Source organism: Gracilinanus agilis, chromosome 5, assembly GCF_016433145.1.
Source record: "Gracilinanus agilis isolate LMUSP501 chromosome 5, AgileGrace, whole genome shotgun sequence".
Lineage (NCBI taxonomy): Eukaryota > Metazoa > Chordata > Mammalia > Didelphimorphia > Didelphidae > Gracilinanus > Gracilinanus agilis.
Genome location: NC_058134.1, coordinates 110,513,664 through 110,535,020, shown reverse-complemented (window position 1 = coordinate 110,535,020; position 21,357 = coordinate 110,513,664). Strand labels below are relative to the sequence as shown.

Sequence of the window (21,357 nt, the reverse complement as noted above, 5' to 3'; positions counted from 1 at the left end):
TCTGACAATAAATTAATATTTTGAGTATGACTACAGATGTTAATGTTTTATATCCACTCAGAAGATGTGTGCTTGATTATTAATTTACTGGCTTTGTGGTCTGAGAATGGAGCACACACCTCCCCTGAGGCTTATTCCCACTTCACAAGATACAACAAGTAGGCCTGATAAAGTATCAATAGCTAGACTTCACTGAGAATCTATAAGGAATGGGGGGGGGGGCAGTTTGGGGAAGGGGAACCAACTAGAGAGAGATGAATAGGATTTAGGGAATCTTAGTAACCTCATTAGTGCACCAGCCTAGACAGAAACTGCAATTTACTATTGCTCATCGTGAATATATAGAAGAGGCTGTGACGGAGGTGTTAATTCAGCTTTGCAGTTACATGCTCTTCTTTTCCCCAGGAAGAACAAGGAGTACAGTGAATTATTACTTCCCTGGAATAAAGTGTTACAGACCCTGGTGAAGAGGCAATTGGAAGCCTGCAAGACCTCATCAGAGTCTGATTCTCAGAGAAGATAAATTTGAATTTCATTAGACATTTATAAAAAATTTCAAAGAACCTGAAACTGTAGTAAAAGAAAATCCTGGACCATCAGGGTATGGAGTCAGGAACTGATTTGGAACCATTTGGAGTTAAAACACTATTGTTTGATTCGATGACAATCATACTTCAGGATGCTATACTGCATAAAATTAATTTTCTAATCTAATAATTTAATCTAATTAAATTGGACAAACATTCGTGACCCTCCCTCACTCTGGGGTAGGTGTCAGTCATGGCCTCTGTGTGCTCCCCAGTCCAAGAGGTCTGTGGTTGCTGCTTTTCCCACATGACTCTTATCTCTTCTCTCAGCCTCTTCGTCCCATCCCTCCAGTCTGCCCCTCTGAATCCCTAGTTTCTTTCAAAGCGCAGCTCAAGGACCACGTTCTGCATGAGTCCTTCCTCTTTTCCCCACCCAAACTACCTTATGCCAGATACTGTGTGTGTTGTCTCCCCAATAAGAGGCTTATAAGCATCTCGTCTCCAAGCCCAGAGCCTCTTAGCAGCAGCCTCTGTATACAGCAGGTACTTAATAAATGTTCGTTAACTGACTGATTATGAAGGCTTGATCTAGATGATCCTCAAAGATTTTGTTCTCACCTAAATTTCTCTCTCCACATGCAAACAGAGCCCTTACCTGGTGGGGGCGTGCTTCTGTTCCTCCTCCTCGTCGGTGTCACTGCTGATGGTGATGACGCTGACCGTGGGGCTGGGGGTGTCAGGGATGACAATTGTCTGCCGCTGGCGCTCCTTGGCGGTGCTGGAAGCCACGTCACCCCACCCGCACGTGACCGTCGTGCTGCAGGCAGGGCTGTTGTGCACCATGGCACAGCGGGGAGGCGTGTTCTCCTTGACCCGTTTGGATCGCTGAGGGGAAGTGATGGTCTGAGAGGAGGAAACCTCGTAGGCTGACACATTTCTGGAAGCACATAGACACAGACACGGACACTTAGAGCCAAGGCTGGGGCACGGCATCTTTTTTCTAAAGATTTCACTGTTCTAGTTGACCAGGCTTAAAATCCTATCTCGGAGTCACTTTTCTCGGTAGTATTCCACATCGGAGGAGCTGTCAAGTTCTGCAGTCTTCTCCATAAGAGTTCTTCCATCTGTCCCTTCCTTTCCATTATCAAAGCGCTCATCCCAATCAAAGCCCTCATTATCTTTGGCCTCAACCACAGTAGTAACTTGCCTAACCTGCCCATGCCCAGTCTTGCCCCGAGCCATTTCTATCCCTCACAAGAAAGCCTGTATTTATGCACAATTCTAATCAGATTACTTTATCCTTCAGAATCCTTCAGTAACTTCCCACTGCCTATAAAATAAAGTTCAAAGTTCATTTTTGTCATTAACAGAAAATCATTCATCAGAGAATGCTTTTCTGATGTGGTAAACTGGGAACAACACCTGGATGGAAGTCCGAGGCTTGGCTTATTGGAGAGGATGGAACAGGACAATATAGAAGTCCATACTGAGCATTTTATAGAATCATAACATCGGAAGTGCCCTGGAGAGATAATCTAGTCCAGCCTCCTTCAGGTCCACACATTCTTCCCGGTTCTAGCTTACCCGACTCCTGCAGTCCTCACAAGTTCTGTGGAGAAGCCATCTCGAATTCTCAGTCTAAAGCTGAGGAAGCTGAGGTAAGTGATTTGCCCCAATTCATGCAAGTAGTAAAAAGTACAATTGTGATTTGAACTCAGGTATTCTGACTCCCAAATCAGCCCTGTTTCTATGGTCTCAGACTGCCCGTTTACTTGTATTTTGTGCTTCCTCCTGCTGAGATTATACAAAAATTCTCCCTTTTCCATGAAGCCTTTGGGGAATCTCCCCTGAATTAGGCATAGAAGTTCATTTGTTTCTTGGAATTTGCCTACTATTTTGTGGATACTTTTCTTAAATGCTCAGCAACATAGAGGACTTCTAGGGCTTTTTAGGAGAGATTACTCTCTCCACCAAGTATAATCCTTATGATGACTCTTATGATTTCAGAGTTAAATTTCCCCCCTTCTATCACTTCTATTAGCTTCTTTAAACAGATTTCTTTATCTTATTGGAATGGATTTGGAGCCTGTTGCCTTTGATCCTAAGGCTCATTTCTCAGGGTCCTAGGTTCATAGATTTAAATCAGGAAGCAACTCAGAGGCCACAGAGTCAGACGTCCTTATTTTATAGGCAATGAAACTGAGGCACAGAGAGGTTAAGTGACTTGCCAGTCATATAGCTGTCAAGTGTCTTCGGTGGGTTTTTAACACAGATCCTCCAGACTAACTGTAGGGTAGGGGCAGAATCATTGGTGGATTCATCTGAACAGAAGGACGCAGCCTACCAGCAATTCGGTCTGTTCCTTTCCATTCTGAATTGGAGAAGAAAGGTGGGAACAGGGTATACTGAAATGGCCTTTACTAAAAAAAATTTGTTTTTATCTAGACTTGATCTGATCAACTGTTTATGACAAGAAAGGACTAAGCAACTTTCCTTACTTAAAATAGGGGGAGGGGAGGAAAAGAATGATTTTTTTTGACATTTCAGGCAAAAATCATTTTTTCCTGCCCCCCCCCCCCCATACCAGCCTTTGATATGTACAGGCCTACTTGTGGTGGTAAGAAAACAATGCCAACCAAGAATGAGAGCCATACTAAAGAAATCATCTAGTCCAGAATCCATCTTGACTGTAGAGATTCTCAACATCTTGTTGAAGGGCACCAGGGAACTAGAAGTCATAGAATACTTCAAGATAATCAATGAAATTTGATGAATTTTCTATTCAGCAGTCACCGGCTATGCTATCATTTCCTTTTCTTTCACTATGAAATGTTACTTTTTTTTTTTTTAACCCTTACTTTTTTTTGGTGTATTGTCTCATAGGTGGAAGAGTGGTAAGGGTGGGCAATGGGGGTCAAGTGACTTGCCCAGGGTCACACAGCTGGGAAGTGTCTGAGGCCGGATTTGAACCTAGGACCTCCTGTCTCTAGGCCTGACTCTCAATCCACTGAGCTACCCAGCTGCCCCCTCTGAAATGTTACTCTTGACTAATTTTCAGTTAATGTTCTTTGAATGTAATTAATAACTATATTTAATATTGTTGTCCATTAGCATTCATGAAGAGCCTATTGTGTACTGGGCCCTGTGTAATTATTTTAATTAACCAACTAGAAAATCTGAGGGACTAAACAAAAAATTTAAATGAGATAAAAATGTGTTTAGCAAGGTAGCAAGATTAGATAAAACAAATAGAATCAGAACTCATATGTTATCAATAAGGACAGGGAAAAACCAAAAAGAGGAAACTCCATTTATAATAAGCATAAAGTATTTGGATATTAACTTACCAAGACAGATAAAAAGATAGTTACTGAACAACTTTGCAGAAATAATGGGATTGAACTAGAAGGATATTAAGGATATTTCTTGAGCATAGGACATTGTTTAGGATAAGTCAATATAATAAAAATGCCAATTCCTTTGTTAGTTTTACTGAAATACTGATTGAGCTATCAATCAGCTACTTTATAGAACAAGATAAAATTATAAAATGTATATGGAAAAACAAAGGGGAAAAGAATTTATGGAACACTGGGGGGAGGGAAATGATGAAAGAGAATTTTTTTTTTTTTAAACCCTTGTACTTCGGTGTATTGTCTCATAGGTGGAAGATTGGTAAGGGTGGGCAATGGGGGTCAAGTGACTTGCCCAGGGTCACACAGCTGGGAAGTGGCTGAGGCCGGGTTTGAACCTAGGACCTCCTGTCTCTAGGCCTGACTCTCACTCCACTGAGCTACCCAGCTGCCCCGAATTTTCTTTTTTTAAGACTTTTAACACATCAAAAAAATGGTAATGATAATACCTCGGTAGTACTAAGAAAAATAGATCAACAGAGCAGAACAAAGATCATAGAAAGAGAACCAAATCTACATTAAAAGGTATGTATAATGCACGTTGAATTTAGAGATATTACATCCTGAGGAAAGAAATCATCGCTCAATGAATATTGTTCAGAAATTGGGAAGTAAAATAGGAATTTACTTTCATACCTTGCCCATATATAATAAATTCTAGTTATTCTAGGAGATAAAGATGAAAAAATTAAAAATGATTAATGTAATGATCTTAGTTGTGGAGAAGAGACAAAATCTTATCTGTGAAATAAATGAAAGTGATTATTGGGAACAAAGTACAGGGGTTTGATTATGTGAAAATAAAAAAAATGATAAAACCAAAGAGATGAATAAAAAAAAAAGTAGGAATAAAATCTCTGTGGTAAACATATCAGATAAAAGTCTGACATTCACAATCAACAATGAACTGACACATTTATAAGACAAGACTTCCTCCACAGATAAATGGTCAAAGTAGATTTGGCGTTTAAAATAAGAGGAAAAACAAAATGTAAATTATCACAAAGTATTTAAATATACTAATAATAAAAGAAATGCAAATTAAAACAACTTTAAGGTGCCACCTCATGCCTATTAAATTGGCAAAAAAGTATTGGTGCTAGAAGAGACACAGATACACCCATACTAATGTTGGCAGAATTTACAAATGAGCAACTTTTTTGTAGAACAATCTGGCAGCACACAATATGTATTACAAACTGATCATTTTCTTTGCCCCAGTGATCCCACTGCTGGGACTATGCTCTAAGGAAGTAATTAAAAGTAAAAGGACATTTACAACTACTTTATTTATAATATGAAAAACTGGAAATTCAATGGCTGGAGAATGGTTAAAAAAAAACCATGACATGTCAATGTAATGGAATACTATTGTGCCAAAAAATGACAACTGTGAAGAATACAAATAAATATGGAAAGACATATGAAATAACATAAGGTGAAGAACACAGAATTAGAATAGCATATACATCATTTGTTATGTCTATGAAAAACTACATAAATATAAGATGTAAAAGGAAAATCAAAGAAATTAAGCAGGGGCATAAAGTAGATGACTATTATGGTTATTAATTTGTTACAGTACTTTTTATTGCAAATAATTCCGATTACTTAGTTCTGTTGGGTTGGGAGAGATTTTTTCCCTTTTTTGTTTGCTTTATTTTAAGAGTTTTTAAGTTTAACATAGATAAATGTAAATAAAAACAAATTGGGAGAGGATGAGGAAGAACTAAAGGAAACATTATAGTTATTACTCTGTTAAAGTATTTTTCTTCATGTAAAAAATTAACATGTTCATCTTGTTTTTCAAAATGTTCCTAGTCTTCCTCTGAAGCCTCATGACAGTATGTGGTGTGGAGGTGACCCCTGGGACCTGGAAAGGTGTGTCAGGAAAGTACAAGCTCTGGCAGATTCTACCAAGCAGGAAGGGCCTGGCCTGATGCCAGATGCTCAGTCGCTTTAAAGTTCTGCCTAGCTAAGTTTGCTCAGATTCCTTGCTATTGAGTTGGCCACAAGGTGATGAAGCTATTGGACATACCACCTCATGATGTGCAGTGGTGGAAGGAGTCCTACACTGAACTCATATAACCTTTTGAATTAAGAAGTTCATAAAAAAAATGTTTCTTTTAAAATATTCTAAATAGCCTGGGAGGTACGATCAAATCTACTAGCACTGTGAAGTAGTTACTTTGTTGGTTTCTCATGGCTCCTTCTAAATCTAAATCCTATTACCGAACATCAATGTGAACTACATCGGAAATATCATTCCTGCCTTTCAGTCTGTTTTAATTAAAACCCTGGTCTTAAAAGTAGGTAAATGGGGGAGGAGGGGGAGGGGACAGCTGGGTAGCTCAGTGGATTGAGAGCCAGGTCCAGAGATGGGAGGTCCTGGGTTCAAATCCGGCCTCAGACACTTCCCAGCTGTGTGACCCTGGGCAAGTCACTTGACTCCCATTGCCTAGCTCTTACCACTCTTCTGCCTTGGAACCAATATACAGTATTGATTCTAAGATGGAAGGTGAGGGTTAAAAAAGAAAAGTAGGCAAATGGACCACATTTGTAAGTCATTCTGTGAAATGTCTAATAGATGGACATTCACTGGGAAATGAGGTGAGTAGGAAGGAGGATCCACTGGCAAAAGCTAGATGAAGTCTGTTTCTACTCTGCCAACTGGATTCTCATGTGAGAGCAGACATGTTAGTTAGTAGAAGGTCTGAGAGGCAGTCACAACCTTTGTGATCAGTAAGACAGATGTCGAGTCACCAGGCTATAAGTGAGGAACTCACAGATCATAGAGTTAGAAATAGGAGGGATAATTGAGTCCAAGGCCAAGCCTCTCATTTCATTTCATATATGAGTACACTAAGTCCTGGGGAAGGTGCATGATATGCCCAGGGTCACACAGCTACGAAGTGCCTGAGGTTGGATTCAAACCTAAGTCTTATGACTCCAGGTCAGGGGCTTCTCTTCTTTATGTTGTGGATTTAATTATTAAAGGAAAGAAGCAAACCAGAGAGGAAACATTTAAGTACCTATGCTATATACTGTTCTACATGCTTTACAACTATTATCCCATTTAATCTTCACAATAATCCTAGAAGGGACATGTTATTATACCCATTTTACAGCTGAGAAGCTGAAGTAGATAGTGGTGAAATCACATCTATTTAGTGTCCTTCCTGAAGGCCCAACACATCACCCAAAGTATGAATACCGTTGCAATTTCACTAGAAGCTTTGTGATCCTGGGCAAATTCTGTAATACTAAGCCTCAGCTGGAGAAAGCTGGCTTTGGTGTTTGGAAGACCTGGGTTCAAATCCTACTTCTGATCCATAATAGCAGGGCCACTTAACCTCTCAGTGACCAAGGAAACTCTTAAAACTAAATCACAAAGGAACTGTCCACCTGCATTGCTGAAGAAACTTTTCATACTGAGTTTTGGTAATGAACAGCAACAGAAGAAAAGCAACACATGAGGGACCTTTATATCCTTGAGCCTCGAGAATCTGAAGCTCCATAAGGATTTGGAGGCTGATCTTTCTCCCTTTAGCTGGCTCAGGCCACTCCCAACCTCTCCCACACCTCTGGGTCTTATTTAGTTCTAGCCTATTCCCTTCCACGACTAGACTATACATGAACTTTCAGGGACCAAGGAGTTGGACATGATGTGATCGCATTCCAAGGCTGGTTTGGTGACTTTGTTTCCCTTTATGAATGGCTAAAACTCATGATAAATAGAGCATAAGATGAATGATAAAAGAAAAAGAGTAAGATTTCACACTGTTTTTAAAGCACAGCAAAGTTGAGAGACAGAAACTTAGGCAAGTCTGGTCTTAACTATCAACAAAATATACTTCTATGTCTTAAGATTCTGATAGCACTGGATGCTGTCTTTTTTTTTTTAATTGGAAAATTTAATTTTGAGAAAAATGGGTGTGAATGCTGCTTTACTAGCGATAATGATTACAAGCTCCCCAAGAATGATTTAACCCAGTCCTGGATGAACCATGACAGTGAGAGGTGGAAGGGACAGAGTAATAACGTACAGGAATTTAGTTATTCATCACACCTTATCATGAGGAAACACTTTCTATTTTTGAAAGGCCTTCATAAACATTAACACATTTGATCTTTATAAGAGGACAGGAGAGTTGTTCCTCATAGAGAAGTGAAGAAACTGAGGCATAGAAAAGTTGCCACTTTTCCAAGCTTACCTAAGAAAGTTAGTGATAAGATCAGTACTAAAGACCAGGTATTGAGGCTCCTGGTTGAGCTATGCAGAGACAACTGTAAAATATGTCAGCTGCACAAATGCCCCAAGATGGGGTGCAGTCACTGGATGGTTCCATAGAGCTAAAATGATGCCTTGGTAGAGGGAACCCGGATCAAGAGCTGGAGATTTCTGCTAAATGTAAATAAATACAGTGTCTTAAATACCAAAAAACAAGAGTAATGGGCCAGAAGGTAGCTCCAAATGCTTCATATTCTTACATGAAAAGATAAGGTGAAGGGGTCATAGATCCAACTTCTATGGGTGAATGGGCCTTTTAATTTAGCCAAAGGATAGAGAAAAGGATAACAACAGAATCCAAAATGAGAACAGTTATAATGAGGAGAGGATAAGTTAAAAGCTACCATGACAGCCCAAGAGTAAGGAGAAAGCTAAAATGAAAATAGGTTTCTTGTGGCAAAGCCTAGGGGAGCACTGACAATGCTATTGGGGTCAATGGCTACTGAAGAGTTTTGAGCAAACAGGAGTTATTCTGTCCCAAATGGGGAAGGATGCTGTTCCTCCAGGTGTCAGAATGGGGATAGGCTAAAGGATATTTCAGCCTTGGAAGAGGGTGGTATAGAAGAGGTTATATAAAGCTAATCTCAAGAGTTTAAATGAAGATGTGATGGAAAAAAAGGGAATTATAGTAGGAAAAGTATTGATGGGACTGCAGAAACTTTAATCCTGGCCCATGCTCTGAGTAATGTCAGATTGTATATTATTTACCTCAACCACACACTCTGCACTCTGAGATTCCATTGTATCTATGTTCAAATGTGCTCTGAAACCTGTGAATTAGGCTAGAAGAGAAAGGAACGAGAACCTGCTCAGGTTTAACACAAGACTGAAGAGGTAGAAGGGAACTTAAGAGATTGAGTTCAACACTTTCCTCAACAGGAATCCCATTTATAATCCTCAAAAAAAAGGTCATCCAAGTTCTAACAGTATGGGAGAATTTATCATGTTATAAAACAGCTCATTAAACTTTGGGGTAGTTCTAATTGTCAGGATGTTTTCTCTCATGGAAATCTGGGTCTCTGCAGTCTGTACTCATTTTTTCTAGTTCTATCTTCCAGAGCCAAGAATTACTTTAATTTTTCTTCCACATAAGAGTCCCTCAAATATGTGAAAACAAGTGTTATATCCTAAGTCTTTTCTTCTCCAGGTTAAACATTTTTAGCTCCTTAGTTAATTCCCATATAGCACCATCTCCAGTCTTTTTCCCACCCTGACTACTCTCCTCTAGGTGCAATTAAGTTAATCTAGGTCCTTAAAATTTGTTCATAAGCAAATACAATATCCAGACATGGAATGGCCAGGACTGAATAGAGTGGGGCTATAACCTCCTTCATTTTTAATACCATGAGTGCATCCTAAGCTTACTACAGCATTTTTGGGTGCCACGTGACTCACCTTGGTGTGTAAGTCTACTAACATTCCAAGATCTTTTTTTTTTTTAAACTCTTAGAATCAATACTGTGTATTGGTTCCAAGGCAGAAGAGTAGTAAGGACTAGGCAATGGGGGTTGTGACTTGCTCAGGATCATATAATGAGGAAGTGTTCTGAGGCCAGTTTTGAATTTAGGACTTCCTCTCTAGGCTTGTTTCTCAAGCCACGGAGCCATCTACTTGCTCCTTATTCCTGAATTTTTTCACATAAACTTCTATCTAACCTTGGCTCTCCACGTATGCCTTTGCACAGATGACTTTCTGAACCTAAGCATAGGGGGAGCTATCCAAAGACACAAATGTAGAGGCACAGAGAATTCTTCAATCCATTTAGATGAATAAAAGATATATATAAAAGATGAAGGCAAGGACAGATAACAGAGGATGAATACAAAAGTCCTGTAAGAATAGTCAGAAGCATTATAGCTTAGAATGAGTTGAAGTTGGATATGAATGCTAAGAGCAAAAGGACTAAATAAAAGATTTATTGGTGAAAAGATGATTAAAGAAAGGAGAGAACCGTTGCTCAAGGTGGACAGATCAATAATAATGAAAGACAGAAAGTAGAATTCTCTTATAAAGGGCAACTATATTAAATTATATGAAAATACCAGGGTTATATCATTATTACTACTCAACCATTATTTGTTTTCTCTATTAAGGAGAATAATCTTTAGATTAGGTCAGACAAAACAAAGCTGCTTAATAGGGAGTTTAAGAGGAAGTAATATTACTAAGAGTGCATATGCCTTCATCAAGAACTTCCCACTTTTAACTCATTTCTTTTTCTTATAGGATTAATGATTAGATCTTAGAACAAGGGAATCGGTAAAGATCATTTATTCCAGTGATTCCCAAAGTGGGTGCTACCACCCCCTGGTGGGTGCTGCAGCGATCCAGAGAAGTGGTGATGGCTACAGGTGTATTTATCTTTCCTATTAATTGCTATTAAAATGAAAAAAATTAATTTCCAGGGGGCTAAGCAATATATTTTCTGGAAAGGGGGCAGCAGACCAAAAAAGTTTGGGAACCACTGATTTATTCAGATTTCAGGGTAGCATATGAAAAAGTCGCTACTGTCATCCTTGTGCACCACATATAGAGATATGAGTTGATGGTAGTAGTTTGGTAGATTCAGAACTTGTTTAATTACAAGACCCCAAAAGTAGTGATTGATGCCTTGATATTAACTTGGAGGGGGGACCCTTAATGGAAAACGCTAAGGATCTGTCCTTGCTATTGTGGTGTTCAGGACTTTTATCAATGATTCAGATAAAGGTATAAATAGATTGGCATGCTTATCAAATTTTCAGATGACATAAACTGGGAAATTTGATCTTGCTAGAGCTCTTTTTGTTGTGCCAAAGAACTGGAAACTAATGGGGTACCCATCATTTGAGGAGTAAGCAATGGGGAATAATAGTATATGAATATAATAGAATACTACTACACTTAAAAAATAATAAAAGGGATAGTTTCACAGAAACATAGGGAGACTTACATGAAGTGATACAGAAGGAAAAGAGAAGATGTAAGAGAACAATTTACACTATAACATCAGTATCGTAAAAATGAGCAATTTTCAGACTTAGGAGCTCTAATCAATTCAGTGTTCAACCATAACTCCAGAGAACTAATGATGAATAATGCTGCTCATTTCCTGACAGGGAGATGATACACTAAATCTGAAGAATAAGACATGTTTCATTGGATGTGGCCAATGTGGAACTGTGCATATTTATTACAAGTTGCTTTATTTGGAGATTGGGGTGGGAGGTGAGAGGGGAAAAAATAAATGATTGAAAATTGAAAAAATCAAATCTTGGTAGGCTAGAACAAGGGTTCAAATCTAGTAAGATAAAATATAACAGAATCTGTTAGAACAAATACTTATACTTGATTTAAAAAAATTAACTTCACAAGTCTAATATAGACTAGTTATATCTCTATAATATAACACTTTGGGGAAAAAAAAAAGAGTAAAGTCCACAACTTGGCATTTAAAGCCCTTCACAATCTGGCTCAACTCCTTTTACAAGCTTATTTCATATTACTACCCTTTCATGAACTTTGTATTCCAGTCAAACTGTCCAACTGGTTCCCTAAACTTGGCATTCTATCTTCTATTTCCATGCCTTTGCACATGCCTATGCTTGGAATGCACTCCCTTCTCCACCCAACCTCTTAGAATTCCAAGCATCCTTTAAGGTTCAGCTTCTGTAGCATCCCATTTGGAAGTATTTCCTGATTGTCCTAGCTATCAGTGCTGTCTCTTTTCATCTTCCACAAATTATTGTGTATAGATTCATCTGTTTACATGCTGTTTCTTCCCAGTGGAAGGTAAATGCCAGGAGAGCAAGGATTGGTTTTTGTTTTTATGCCCTCCATAAGCAGTGCCTCCCAGATGGTTAGCATTTAATAAATGCTTGATACACTGGATTGGAAGTTTCACAAACTCAAAACATTCACAATATTTAACATGAAGATTGAAAGCTTAGTGGGGAAGGGGACCTGATAGTTTGTCTTCAAGTATTTTAAGAGGTGTAAGACGGATTAAACTTGTCAGAACAAGTGGACTTTTCACCCTGAAAGGCAGAACTAGGAATAATGGAGAGGCAGATTTTGACAGTGAGAGGCAAAATGTAGTAGTGGATATAGTGCTAGATTTGCAGTCAGGAAGGGTTAGACTAGTTCTGTGACCAAGGCCAAGTTCCTTAATCTCACTGAGCCTCAGTTTCTTCACTTGTAAATTAGGTATAATTGAGTACCTACCTCAGGTAGAGAATGTATATAAAGTGTTTTGCTTAATTGAAAGCTCTCCAAAAAATGGTATCTATTGTTACTACTATGCAAGGGAAACTTTCCTAACCAACAGATTTTTTAAAAACCAAATTTGGGCTGACTTAAGGAGGTGCTGGGTCCTCTTTCCCTGGATGTCTTCAAGCAAAGGCCAGATGCCAATTTGCTGAGGATCTCCAGGGGAGATGGCAGATGATCCCTGGGTCCCCTCCCGCTCCGGATTCTCCCGGGAAAAGCTGCTCCCATTCCCAATGGCGCCTGAGTGCTTTCTCTCCCTTGGAGGGCTGATGCCCCTACAAGAGCCTACTAGGGTCCTCCGCCATCACGGCCCATCAGGCCCAGATCCTTCTCAGCTCCTCAGGTCATAGCTGAGAGCTTCACCACGCCCACTGAACCCGCCCCCAACGCCTGGACGCACCTAGCAGTTGCCTGGTGCTGCTTATTCTTCCTTGACGACGTCGTGCTAGTGGGTTGCTGCCTCATCACGTGAGCCACACCAACGTTCAAGGGTTGGGCTGCCGGCAGGGTCACGTGGCCAGTCAAGAGCGCCGGCTGTTGCATGATGGGGTTGTAGTGGCTGCCGTGAGCGTGCGTGTTCCTATGAGGGTAGAGCGAAAGCAGTAGCATTTTATTTATTTGAATCAAAGCTCTTTATGAAATAAATCAGCATCTCTTAGAGAGTGGTTTGGCTAAAATATTAGGGGTTGGTCACCGCACTAGTTTGGGGGTCAACCAATTGCGGCACAGCCCGAAACGCTGCCGGTCCTCAAAGAGGCTGCTATAGTGAGTTCTAATATGCCCCGCAGGGCCTCACGAGGTCCTCTCTGTGATAAACCTCTCCCTCAGCTCCAGAAGAGCTCTTTCGAGAAAGAGGCCTAAGTCGGAAACAGGCACAGCTACTTGCCAAGCGCTATTTCACCTGTGCAATAGGTCTCAAATACCCCCCACCACCCCCACCTCCATCCCCACCGTGGTGCAGGCCCTCGGGTCACCTCAGCCTTCAGCCCTGCAATGGCCTGTTCGAGGCTCAGCCTGCCCCAAATTTCTCCTTCCTTTTGTCCACCCTGCAATTGGGCCTCTAAACAGGTTTTCTTAAAGTGCATGCTTAATCACATTTTCCCTTTTTTCAATAAACTCCTGTGGCCTCTTATCACCTCCAGGATGAGATAGAAAATCGGTTGCTCAATATTCAAGCCTTCCATGGCCTACTTCACTCCTTTCTTACACCTTACCTCTGACCATGGATTCTTTGATGGAGTGACACTGGCTTCTCGGCTGTTCCAAAAACAAGACCCTCCATCTCTCATCTCGGGAATCTCTGGCAATCATCCTATGTCTGGAATGCACCTCCTCCATTCTGACTACTGTCCTTCCTGGCTTCCTTTAAGTCCTAAGCAAAATCCCACCTTCTCCAGAAAGCCTTCTCCAATCCCTCTTAATTCCAGTACCTTTATTCTTTTAATTATGCCCTATTTATCCTGTACAGAGCTTGCTTTGTATATATTTGCTTGCATGTTGTCTCCCTCATGAGATTGTAAGCTCCTGGAGGGCAGAGATTGTCTTTTGTCTCTTTTTGCCTTCCCAGTGCCTGGCACAAGGTAAGTACTTCATGTTTATTGAATGAATGAATAACAAAGCTGTTCACTAGTGATAAGGAGCTGCTATGTTAAGGGAGTGGGTAAACACAGCCATATTGAATTATGTAAATTTCAAAGATGAGGTAGATTTTAAGTATTATTTCAAAAGAGAAAGAGGGACCTTTTTGTTAAAAGAGAACTCAGATAAGTTTGGTAGGCTCTGATGACAAATTAGGTGAGTTGAAGGGATGGAAATTACTGGTACTTATAATGGGTTTTTTTGCTTTTGTTTTTTAAAGTTCTGAGTAAATGACAATAGTAGATGAGCAACAAACTATGAAAACTGGAAATAGTAAACTTCTGGAGGAAGAAGCCATTTATATTTCTCAATGTCCAGCTCTATGACTGCAGGAAGCAGCCAATAAATATCTTTTCAATGGACTAAAGAATGAAAACAGCCATGATCAGAGTTTGGTGATATAACTTACAATGAAATTAATTTGACCCATATCAGTGCTATTATATAAGCTAATTACATCCCCGACATTTCATTTTTAAAGGCCAATTGTTTGGACAGAAGAATGATTTCCTTTGCAGAAACAGTTATAATATTAGTGGTCAAATTCCTAAGCTAGCCATATAAGAGTTTTTAGACCAAAAATGTGTTTAAAGTGGCACACATTTGCAAGACAAAAATGGAAAAACTTTTCAATATTGGTAATTAAGTTATAAGAATGATAACGGAATTTAAGGTTTTTTTAAAATTTTATCTTGAATAATGGTGTTTGAAGACAAGGTTTAATTGGAGGAAGGTGAGTAGGTAGATGATTATGGAGATGCTGAGAAGGATTTGGACACTTTTAAAGTCTTTGCAGGGTTGACGGAAGACCTTAGTTCTTTATTTTATTTTTCACTTTAAATTTGATGGGTTTTCCTTTTCCTTGAAGGGATTTGCTCAGGGTCATAGAGATAAGGCTGTAAAGGCTGGCCTCAAATCATATCTTCAGACTCCAGATCTGGTGGGCTTCCTCCAACTCATGTAGAATTGACAAAGAATGGAGCAAATGGGAGGAACACACTGTGTGTGTATGAAAGGCATTAAAGAAGAGCCAGTGTCAGATAGTTTCCCCCACTATACAGCCTGGCTTTTGTTCGTTTGTTCAGGAGGTGCTGAACAGAACTCAGGGGGAGGGACTAGGCAAAGGTAAATAATAGAAAATGGGACACAGAGCTTAGAGACTGCCTAGAATTTTGATTATGCTGCATGGAACTAAGGCAGAAATGGTAAATAGTCCATATAAATGAAACTGCTTTTACATAACCCAAACCTTTTTAGTTTTTCTTTCTTTTACTACTTCTATAATATCTGTAATCACTTCCTATGAACAGTATTCTTCAATACCACATGGTTTAATCTTTTATCACATATGTGGAGTGACACAATAACTAATCCAATCCAAACCAGAAGATACCACAATCCTTGTGGCTGGGTAGCTGAGCTATGACAGCAGCAAGGCATCAGTTGCTGCCAATAATGAAGGCATTGACCTTTCTCCTACTCTGGAGCTACTTAGAGGCTTAGATAGAAGCTGGGAGAGGAGAAGCCATTCAGCTGATCTTTGCTCAGGCCTTAATATTATAGTTGTAAAGCTGATTGTGTTAGAGAAGTGGGACTGTGAGAGAACCAGGTGGGCAGGACCTGTTTTTGCTTCACTCAGGTGATTCTCAAGACAAGGTCTATTTACTCTCTGTATCTCTATCTCGATAGCAGGGGTTGGCAACATATGGCTCTTTCTGCAGGAGCCATAAAGTCAATTTTTTTCAGGTGCTGTTACAGGAGCGCACTGTGAGCACTGTACAGCTCTCACGAAATTACATTTTAAAAAATGTGGCATTTATGGCTCTCACGGCCAAAAAGGTTGCCAACCCCTGCTCTAAAGCATACCCACTAGCAAAGTGTGTGTGTGTGTGTGTGTGTGTGTGTGTGTGTGTGTAAGCTAGAAAGTGAGGGTAGAAGTGGGGTAGGATCCTTTGAGTCCTGTACACAAGACTCTTCCCTCTCATTCTGCTCTGGACTCTACATATGTGGTCAGCCTTATATTTATAGGTATACAGATATACATTCATATCGTAACTTCTTTGGTTAGGGAATACTTCTGTAAAGACAGGGGATGAAAAATCTCTCTCTGTGTAATCAATAAGTAGAACCAGAAGGATATATTTTAAAAGACTACATGAATAAGTGGCAGCAATGGTTTAATATGAAGAAATTAACTATATTTGCCTCACTTATCCATGATACTGATGACTAAAAGTAGAAAAAGTTAAGAGTAACAGATTCAGATAATAATTGAGAAATTTGGGCAACTATAGCTTAGGAAAATTAGGGGGTAAGGATGATTTTTGAAAAAATGAAGGACATGGCTTCTACTCAGCAGGAGGCAATGCTGCCTTTGATTTAATGGGGCCCCCACTGGGAAGGCTGCCCACCAAGACTTCGAGTTGCTTCTAGAAATCCAGAAATGTCCCACTCTTGATCCTTCTATTGGAGTCAACATTGGCTTACTGAAGAATCCTCTCTGAAAATATAAATGTTTTCAGGAGGGATAACACATTATGTTGTTATACTAGAAAATGAACTATTTACTTCCCCAAACTGGAATTTATGGAGGTAGCACAGAAACACTAGGAGCCTAACCTGAGGATAAAACATTTGCAATTTCTCAAATCTGCCTAGGGCTGATCTGCAGTGAGCATGTGCAAATTGCATTTGGAAGTTGTGTGAATTAGCATGTCTTTCTCAGTGGGTCAGTATGAGGTGAATGAGATTGTGGTAAAAAGGGGACCTGTGTACCTTGACTCTAGTAGTATCAAGAGGACTTAGTAATGGCTTCTCAGGGAATAGATGGTTCCTGTAGACTCATCTCCCCTTTTACTTTAGCCATTTGCAAATAATGACATTTTAGGTGGAAGAAAGACTCTACAAAGAAACTTCTAGAGATTGGGAGAAAGAGGAAATTGAAGATGATTTGGGCAAGAGAAATCTAGGAAAGAATATGTGAAAAGGAAGGTGGTTTACTGTTGGCTTGCTAGTTGGCCCAGCAGTTATGGAAAGAATATGAAGAGGCAGAAATAGAAAATAAAATAACGACCTCTCTCTATAATAGAATCATAAAACTTCAGAGTTGGAATGGGCTTCAGAGATCATTTAGAGCTACCTCCCAAACCATGCAAAGACCTCACTAGCTTCTCTGCTAGGTGGTTATCTAGAGATACTAGGAAGAAGCAAAGGTAATATTGGGTGCTAAGAAGCATTGTAAAGTTTGGAGAACAAACTCTGATGGAAGTGGAAGTGGGGAGTGGTGTGGGGAAGACTGGAAGGGCCAGGGAAGAGAAGGGAGGTAAAGGGAAATAGAAAATGATTGGTACAGTCATCTCAAAGCCAATGTGATGTCAAATTAGAGACTGTTCTTGAATGGGGGAATCATGTATATTAGAGATAAATTTAATATGGTTTAATCATATGTATTAGAGATAAGTTAAATATGGCTCAAATGTGATAAATGTAGCTATTACATGACTATGAGACTTAAAAATCACTCACATGTGATAAACATCCTAAAATTTATGTTCAGAGGGGCCTGGCAGGCTATAAATAAATATATGCACACACACACATATACACACACATATAATGAGTCCAAGGATGTGTTATGGCTCAAAAATGATTTTGCCATTCCTCTTTTGGAATTGCCTTTAATGGGTCAAATCTTTGTCTTTTCAGAATAGATTTATAAACAGTCATTTGTAACTATATTCAGTGAATAAGATGGGTTCTGACTACTATTTTTGGTTAAAAAAATGAGTGTGACCATAAGCAAAGAGACTTATGCATCAAGTTGGCTTTGAAAACAGTTCCTAAAGAGAATTCCAAGAATGGAACTAGATTAAGTACATATGAACTTCCCAAGGTGAATACTTTGAAGGATTGTACTAGGCTAAGTGTTACAGTAGGTCAGTAAAAAAGAAAGTCTCATCATGCAATATTGTGTGCTTCTGCCAAACAAGGCACTTTGCAAATAGCAAATTCAAGCATAGAAGAGCTCAGCAACTCTTGAGTAGCAGGTGCTATGCTTTTGACTTTGGACATACTCATACCCCTTAATATCTTTAAGTCTTAACATTAAGAATTGTCTTCTTACCGCCAGTCTGCCAGTTGCTGGGTCCCTGCCATAGTCTCAGGAATTACAGTTGCATGCTGCACTGAAGTATGGGTAGCCACTCCTGTCAACTGCTGCCATGCTGGTGGAAGCAAAATCTGTTGGGTCCCACTTGGCCAGGCCTGCTATAGAACAGAAAGGATGTTCAATTATCACTTGTTTCCATCAGCTGACAAGTACTGGTCTGGGTCCTCAAGGGGCTTATTATCTAGTTGGGAGTGATAAAACTAATGCATACCACCACCAAGATCCTCAGGCCTGTAAGAACCATTCAAAAATGAGAGACAGATCAGAATGGGTTAGATGAAGGAGGAATAATTTAAACTAGGCCTTGACAAATAGGTTACATTTGGATAATAATAATAATAATAATAATAATAATAATAATAATAGTGGCATTTATACAGCACTTTAAGGTTTGGAAAAATACATGTGTAATCACATTTGATCCTGACAACAACCCTATGAGGTAGACGCTATTATCACCCTCATACAGATGCAGAAACTGAGGTAGAATCATTCTCAATTATCTATTTTTTTTTTCAATCTAGATCCCAACCTATGGTATAGTTAGTATTCAATGTATAGGATTGAGATAAGAATGAAATATGATTAATAACTTTAGGTCATATTAGTATGAATTAAATAGATAACTATAAAATGACAAATTAGAAAAGCAAAAAGTCAGGTCACAGTGAACAGAACTTCTAGTGCAGAATAGCTTGCTTAGGAGCGAGTATAATTTCATATTTCTGAAAGTGCCAGCACTATTCTAGCAGAACTGTTTTAGTCTATACTTTCTACCTCCCTCAACTCCCCACCTAGATTTTATTCCAAGGTTTATAAGCACCAAGCCAAAAAACCCCTAAGTCCTTTTCACATATAATGACATTAGATTTTAAAGAATGGGGCTAAAATGAACTCAGGGAAAGTGAAGGACAATGTGAACATATCCCTTTAAAAAATGTCATTCTAGATCAGAATGTGAGTCATGAAGCACAAGCCGATCATTACTAAAGGAGTAAAGCTGGTTTCTATGATTGAGCTGATATCCTGGGGTGAAAGCACTTATTTTATTCAAAGGAGGCACATTTATTTGTTAAGCTAATAGGGCTTTTAAACAAGTTAAAAAATGTGTAAGAATGACATTGGGCAAGACTTATGGTCAGCCAAGGAGAGAATGCCCTGGCTCAAATTCTCTATTCTTCATAATACTTTTCCAGGTCATCATAGCCTGAATTGATCCTTGCTCTCCCTTCCCCCCAACTTTTATTGATGCCTTTTATTATTACATCACACTTTCTTCTACCCAGTGAGCCTTCTGTTATAACAAAGATTAACAAAGAAAAACAGTTCAGCAAAAGCAACCAGTAAACTGACTGCATCTAACATAAGCATCATTCCATAGCCATAGTCTCATCTTTTTTCTGAGATGAAGACTGGTTATGATAATTATACAGCATTCAGTTTTGTTTTTATTACTTTTTTTCCACCTACTTAACTGTATTTATTGTGTATATTGTTTTCCAGGTTCTATTTAACTCATTCAACCCATTCTATTGTTTTTCTGGTTGTGTCCAACTGTTTGTGGCTCCACTTGGGGTTTTCTTGGCAAATATACTGGAGAGGTTTGCCATTTCCTTCTCCAGCTCATTTTCCAGATGAGGAATGTGAGGCAAACAGACTTAAGTGACTTGCCCAAGGTCACCCAGCTAGTGTCTGAGGCCATATTTGAACTCAGGAAGATGAGTTTTCCTTATGCTAGGCCTGATGCTCTATCCACGGTGCCACATAGCTGCCCTTCTATTTACTTTACTATGCATTAATTCATGTCTCTCTGTATTTACCTAAATAATTCAATTCATTTTTTAACCATTTCTCACAATATTTAATGTTTATACCATTGCTTGATAATTATGTACCAACTTGGAATGTTGTTCTGAAGTTTTAATTTAAATAAACATTTCCACAAATCTGTCTGGTTGCCCTAATTAGACTGCAAGCTCTTTGAGGAGAAAGATACTCTGGATTAGCATTGGTGAAAGTTTTAGACTCTATCACAGTTTCATGGACAAAATAGACAATGGGCATTCAATATAGATTTCTGATCCCTTGTGTGGTTAGCTACACTATGGGAGGCTTTTAACTCATTTAATCAAAGACAATACTTTTGAGCTTAACTTTCTATGATAATGGGTTATCGTAGATATGAGATCTATCATATGAAGCTACTTGTAGATTTCCTCTGAATATAGTGAGCATGGAGCAGTCTGAGTCTATAGTTAATAAAGTGGGTAGTGGAGATCCTTGGGCCAGGAATGGGCAAAGGAGTGGGTGATAATATATGATTGATGGATTTTTTCCCCACTGCTTAACCCTTTTCCCTTCACTGGGATAATGAAAAGATGGTGATTTGGTTCATCTATTTCTACCCTTTTCCTTCCCTGAGCTGAGAATAGGAGTTCAGGCAAGAAAGGGAGAGAGAGGGAACCAAGAAGCAGTTAGCACAGCTGTCACCTACTCCTGGGGGGAGATGGGGGAGAATATTGGACAAGGGAGAGAGAAGAGTATCTGGGGGAGTAGGGGACTTTTTATATGGATAGTAAGTTACATTCCAAAGAATGGCCCTCCCTACACATAGTAATGTGCTCTAATTGGTACTTAGAAATATCATTTTTATAGTTTAGTTCATTTTTTTTTCCTTTACTAAGATCAAGAATCTTGATTTTTGTCATCTCTGAATCTGTTACATAGTTCTGAAATTGTTAAATTACTGGAACCTGGTAGCAGCAAAACCTGAGGGCTGAGATAAAATTCTTAGCTATAATCTTTGAAAGGTTTGTTAAGAATTTGTTGCAAACACTCTGAAGTGTCATAAAGGATTCTTTTATTCACTTAAAGACAAATCTTCTCCTCTCAAAAATTTCAAGTTATTTTCTCCTAATTTGCATTTTTTTTCAAAACTCTTTCGATAGTCACATGTTTTTCTGCTCTTCTTTGGCATTTAAATACTAATTGGACATTCAGAAATGTTTACCAAAGCTGGATAACAGAAGGCCGTGCCCCCAAGATGACATTCAGCACCATTTTCAAAGCTAT

General features: G+C 39.1%; 1 protein-coding gene across 4 annotated transcripts in view; it reads right to left on the bottom strand.

Annotated features, from left to right (window-relative positions):
• The window catches only part of HIPK2 (homeodomain interacting protein kinase 2), a 166,901-nt gene that overhangs the window by 22,685 nt on the left and 122,859 nt on the right, over window positions 1-21,357 (bottom strand). For 3 of the 4 annotated variants that reach the window (XM_044679574.1, XM_044679573.1, XM_044679576.1), the window contains exons 9-11: window positions 18,241-18,383; window positions 12,880-13,059; window positions 1,183-1,464 (exon numbers count right to left, since the gene is read on the bottom strand). In XM_044679574.1, coding sequence (XP_044535509.1) covers window positions 1,183-1,464; window positions 12,880-13,059; window positions 18,241-18,383 — 605 coding nt within the window. The remainder of the gene's footprint in view (window positions 1-1,182; window positions 1,465-12,879; window positions 13,060-18,240; window positions 18,384-21,357) is intronic. The other variant, XM_044679575.1, reaches the window with a different exon arrangement.